Raw genomic sequence first — 4969 nt, 5'->3', positions numbered from 1 at the left:
ATATAAACAAAATGAAAGGCAGCAGAAGAAGAAAAAAATCTTATGATTTCTGCCCCTTTTTCTCAAAAAAAAATAAATTCAATCAAAAATAATATTCAATTTACAAAAACACACAAAAAAAATAAAAGAAAAACAATAAAGGTTTAATTCCATCGTACATTATACCCATACATATTTCTCCAACAAATTCACCTTTATCATTCTCTTAAATTTTGGCATTTTTAATGTCATCTTCCAGATTATTCCATAATTTAATTCCCTGGACTGAAGTAATCCGTTCCCTCAAACTGGTTCTAATTTTAGGTCTCACAAACATTTCTATCCCCTTCAGATTGTAACAACTCTCTCTTTTAATATAATGTAATTGGATGTTAGAAGGTAATACGTTTTTATGGGCCCTATACATAACTGACAAAATACTATGATCAACCAAATGTGTTCATGGGGATCAGGCTTTGGTTCCCATAAGGAGCATCGGGTCCCCACAAGGCTGTGTTTGTCTGGAAAATGGTCCCCATGACGTAGCAAATACATGTTCACACACACAGTGTCCTGTTCTTTTTTTTCCCAAGGAAGGTCATTATGTTGATTATCATGATGCTGCTGATGACAGTGGTGATGATGCTGATGACACTGATGGTGACAGTTCTGCCCTCCGCAGGGAAGAGATGGGCCTGATGTCATGTGACGACATCAGCCGCTACAGCGTGAGCTCCCAGTCCGGCTCCAAAGGATCGGAGGCCGTCAGCTACTACCTGGACCAGGACAGTGGTCAGTACTTCTCCCTGCTAGAAGGAGATGGACCGGTTGGGCCTGACTATGACCGCGGTCGCAATACAGGAGTGCGACGACGGGACAAGACCCCAACGCATGGTGAGACAGGAAATCAAGACCCGGATGGAGGAGGGAGCAGGGATGTGAAGCATCTCTGGTTTTTGTGTGATGCATGTTCACCTCCACCAGTTCTCTCCATCCTTTCACCGTTTCCTCATTGCTGTGCTCTCCTTGTGTCTTTACACACACACCCCCAACAGGGACAGCACATTTTGTCACAGTTTGTACACACTGCTGCTTCAGCTCCCTGTCTGCCCTGCCACCTGCGTCCACCTTTGACCCGAGATGGCCTCTTAAAGACACCTCTCTGTCAGCGTATCGAGGGACTGCAGAACCATAGGACGTGCAAGACGAGGGTTGGGAAACTGAACTCCCTTCATAAATATACATGCAAACATCCTTTTTCTCTAATGTGTTCTGATGCCCACACAAAAATTTCTGCCAAGTCTGACCAGAATATTGGCACATCAAACACACACATGCATGCTTGCACACACACAAACGAGCTGGTATGAAGAAAAAAAATGCTGAGTGCTGAATGTCTGCTGAAATTTGTTGAAGAAGCTGAAACTGAACAAACTGATTAGAACAAATGTTAAAAATATCAAAATAAAAAAGCTAAAACCAGCAAAACAGTAGCTAAAACTAGCAAAAAAATGATGCAAGAGCCCATTTTTTAAGGTTTCAAGAGATTTCAGTGTATTTCTACAAAAATATGTAAATAAAATTAACTAAAAAGGTTAAGAAGTTACAAATATCAAAAGTTATAGCTGTAATGTCTTGAACTATTGTTTAGAAATAACTCAAAGTAGGCTGAAGTTTATCACAGTCTAAAAAGTGTACTGAAGAAACTAAAAGTAGGAAGAACAATTTTTTTCAGGAATGTTTGCCATTTATTTTTGAGCCATGTGGTGAACTCACAAACCAACCCTTTTTATTACCATTTTTTATGCCTACAGGATTTGGCACACATGCTTCTCATTACTGTAAATCTAAAATAAACTCTCAATGGTACAGGAAAGCAGAGAAATAGCACATTCAGCACAAACTGTATGTATACAATAGCCTGTAGTACTAATGTCAAGACCACCTTACCCGAGACCAAGTCAAGACCAAGACCAGAGTATCAAGAGTATCGAGACAAATTCCAGAATATTAGGGGCTGTACCAAGTTGTGAGCAAGACAGGTGACGAAAGCGAGTCAAGACCAAGACCAAAAATTAAATAAAAAGAAAAAAAAATTGTGCCATTATTTTGACCTCAAAGTTTTGAAACTTTGGTGAAAAAAATCTGTTATATGCAGCCACAAATCTACAAAGATGGAAAGAATTTATACAGGGGTTGGACAATGAAACTGAAACACCTGTCATTTTAGTGTGGGAGGTTTCATGGCTAAATTGGACCAGCCTGGTGGCCAATCTTCATTAATTGCACATTGCACCAGTAAGATCAGACTGTGAAGGTTCAATTAGCAGGGTAAGAGCGCAGTTTTGCTGAAAATATTGCAATGCACACAACATTATGGGTGACATACCAGAGTTCAAAAGAGGACAAATTGTTGGTGCACGTCTTGCTGGAGCATCTGTGACCAAGACAGCAAGTCTTTGTGATGTATCAAGAGCCACGTTATGCAGGGTAATGTCAGCATACCACCAAGAAGGACCAACCACATCCAACAGGATTAACTGTGGATGCAAGAGGAAGCAGTCTGAAAGGGACGTTATGGTCTAAAACCAGTTGGTTCAGTTTCATTGTCTAACCCCTGTAAAATACAACAACAGAGATGAAGAAATACATGGGCTTGGTGCTGAACCAATCTCAAGTCTTGAACTTTTGGAGGGCAAAATCAGTTTGCTTTGTGCCCTAGGCCTTGTCACGCCCAGGGCCAGGTTTATGGCAATTTCTACTGCTCAACTTTTGAGTGATTCAGCAAAGGATGCACTCATCAACCAGAGAAGAAAGGCACAGGGGAGTATATGTTTATCCACAGGGTTAGATCTCTACTGGACATCATGAGAAATTGCTGCATGTCTGTTTACCTCTGAAACAACACGTTTCAGAGGATGGTGACCACAAAAAACAGTGTTGCTCTTAGGCAATATATGAATATCCACAGGTCATTGTGGTTGCAAGGACCGCTGTTGAGACCAGCGCTCCTTGTTTATGATGAGATTCCTTGATACACTTCCAACCTATGACCTGCACGTGGAGCCATACAGAATATTTGGACCCTCAAAGGATTGTGACCAAAAGGTGCCATGTAGATCCATAAACACGGCTATGACTCTACAACTTTTCTTTGACACACACAAAATAAAAATAACAGGGGCCCCAAATATAGCTAGTTTAAAGATATGAACTTTGCATATAATGTTAAACATGAGTATAAAGTAGGATGTCAACCACAACTTTGGGAACCACTGCTCTAAAAGACCCTTCAGTGAAACAGTGTTTGTCACAAGAAGTTGTAATCAGAATCAGCTTTACTGTCATTCAAACATAACATCAGGGATGCAATGTAGAACAAAATTGCAGTTAAAGAACACCCGTTCAAGAGAAAGACACACATAACAAACATGGGGGAACGGATGAGCAGGTCTTGCGCAACAGGGTTGTGCTACCTTTAATGCAAAACAATTATCATCAAAACAAAATATTGCAGGTCTCTCCTTTGTCGCACCGTGTCCAAGTGGTAGTGGTCCCTCACGAGTCCTCCTCTATCTGCACACACCCCCTCGTTGTCTCACCTGTCCACCCTTCCAGCTGTCTCCCTCGCTGTCTCTCAGTCATCGCCTCCCCTATGGCAGACTGTCTGACTGCTGATTGGTGCTTCCAGGTGATCTCAGACCCGTTTCCATGCCTCCTGAATATAACTGGATGGCTGAGGCCAAGGAACCCAGCATGGGAAAGAGAGGGAGCCGAGGTACACACACCAACAACACACACATACACACACACTCACATGGAAAAATACACTCTTAAATTGTAGCCGTGCTTTGCTCCATACCCAGCTCAACACATTTCAGCTCATCTTCTGGTTATTCATGGTTGTGTGATTGTGTAGCGATACATATCCTGCTAGGTATGTATCTGATGGAGCGACAAATAACATAAATGCAAGGTAATTGCATTTATACACCTGAGCTGGAAAGGACAACGTGACAGACTCAAACTCGAGCGGTGAGACTTGATTTGTTTTCAAGCGAGGATCCTTCACTCTGCCACCAGAAAGTCTATGAATAATATTAAAGCACAGTGCTAATACATGAAGGGCTGCCATTGTTTTTCTTTTCGCTTCTTTGTTTGCTTTATTTTTGAATTTATGAATGTTGGACAAATTAGTTTAAAAGTTTTATGTATTCAGCGTAGTAAAATTTTACTTTTGCACATGATATAGCAGGAGAACCCTCCGAATCAGCCTATTTGCAGCAAATAGATAATAGCTACTGTATACTGTACGTCCCCAAGTGTGATCTGTCTTTCTGCTGTGAGGCACTTTTTTTCCTTTACTGTTTATTTTTATATGGAAGAGTTCATTCAGCCTCAGCCGTTCCTTCCCTGAGCTTCTTGATGCTATCTACTCCCTTTGAGGATTTTCCTTTTATTGTTATCCATTTTACTGATCCTGTCCATCCTCTCATGTCCCCCACTTTTTCCCCCCTGTCCAATAGATTCGGACAACTCCCTGCTCCGTTACCTCAGTGACGACAAGATTCTGGTGATCGAGGAGGAGCCGGAGGGTTTGAGCAGAGAAAGTCGGCGCGATTCCACCAGACGCTCTCGACGCAAGAGCCGCAATCCCAGCAGCCCCAGCTTTCCCATCAGCCCTTCCATGCTGTCGTCCACCCTGCGTCTTGACCAGCCACCTGAACCTCTCCCCGTATGTATACACACTTTGAAATTTGATCATATTTTTACGTAATTGTTTCTTTTTGAATGATTTTTAAGAAATTAAACGAGCATTTTCCTGTGTAGCAAAGCATATCTAATATTATCACCATTACTTTGCAAACACAAGTAAGGCCACACAGATATATTTAAGGATAGAGAATCCCCATCTTCTCCTGTTGATGGAATCTGAGTGGGGTAGTATATAATTACATTTACTTGAGTAACTGTTTTTTTTTTTTTTTTT

The 4969-nt window shown here is 41.4% G+C and overlaps 1 protein-coding gene across 1 annotated transcript in view; it reads left to right on the top strand.

The window, feature by feature from the left end:
- Positions 1-4969, top strand: part of si:ch211-26b3.4 (connector enhancer of kinase suppressor of ras 2) — a gene marked incomplete at its 5' end in the record, with an annotated part of 96244 nt that overhangs the window by 53705 nt on the left and 37570 nt on the right. Inside the window, 3 exon segments of the mRNA XM_014022074.1 lie at positions 662-873; positions 3671-3757; positions 4506-4714. Coding sequence (XP_013877528.1) covers positions 662-873; positions 3671-3757; positions 4506-4714 — 508 coding nt within the window.

This window comes from Austrofundulus limnaeus, unplaced genomic scaffold (assembly GCF_001266775.1).
Source record: "Austrofundulus limnaeus strain Quisiro unplaced genomic scaffold, Austrofundulus_limnaeus-1.0 Scaffold317, whole genome shotgun sequence".
Lineage (NCBI taxonomy): Eukaryota > Metazoa > Chordata > Actinopteri > Cyprinodontiformes > Rivulidae > Austrofundulus > Austrofundulus limnaeus.
This window is presented reverse-complemented; position numbering and strand designations above follow the sequence as displayed.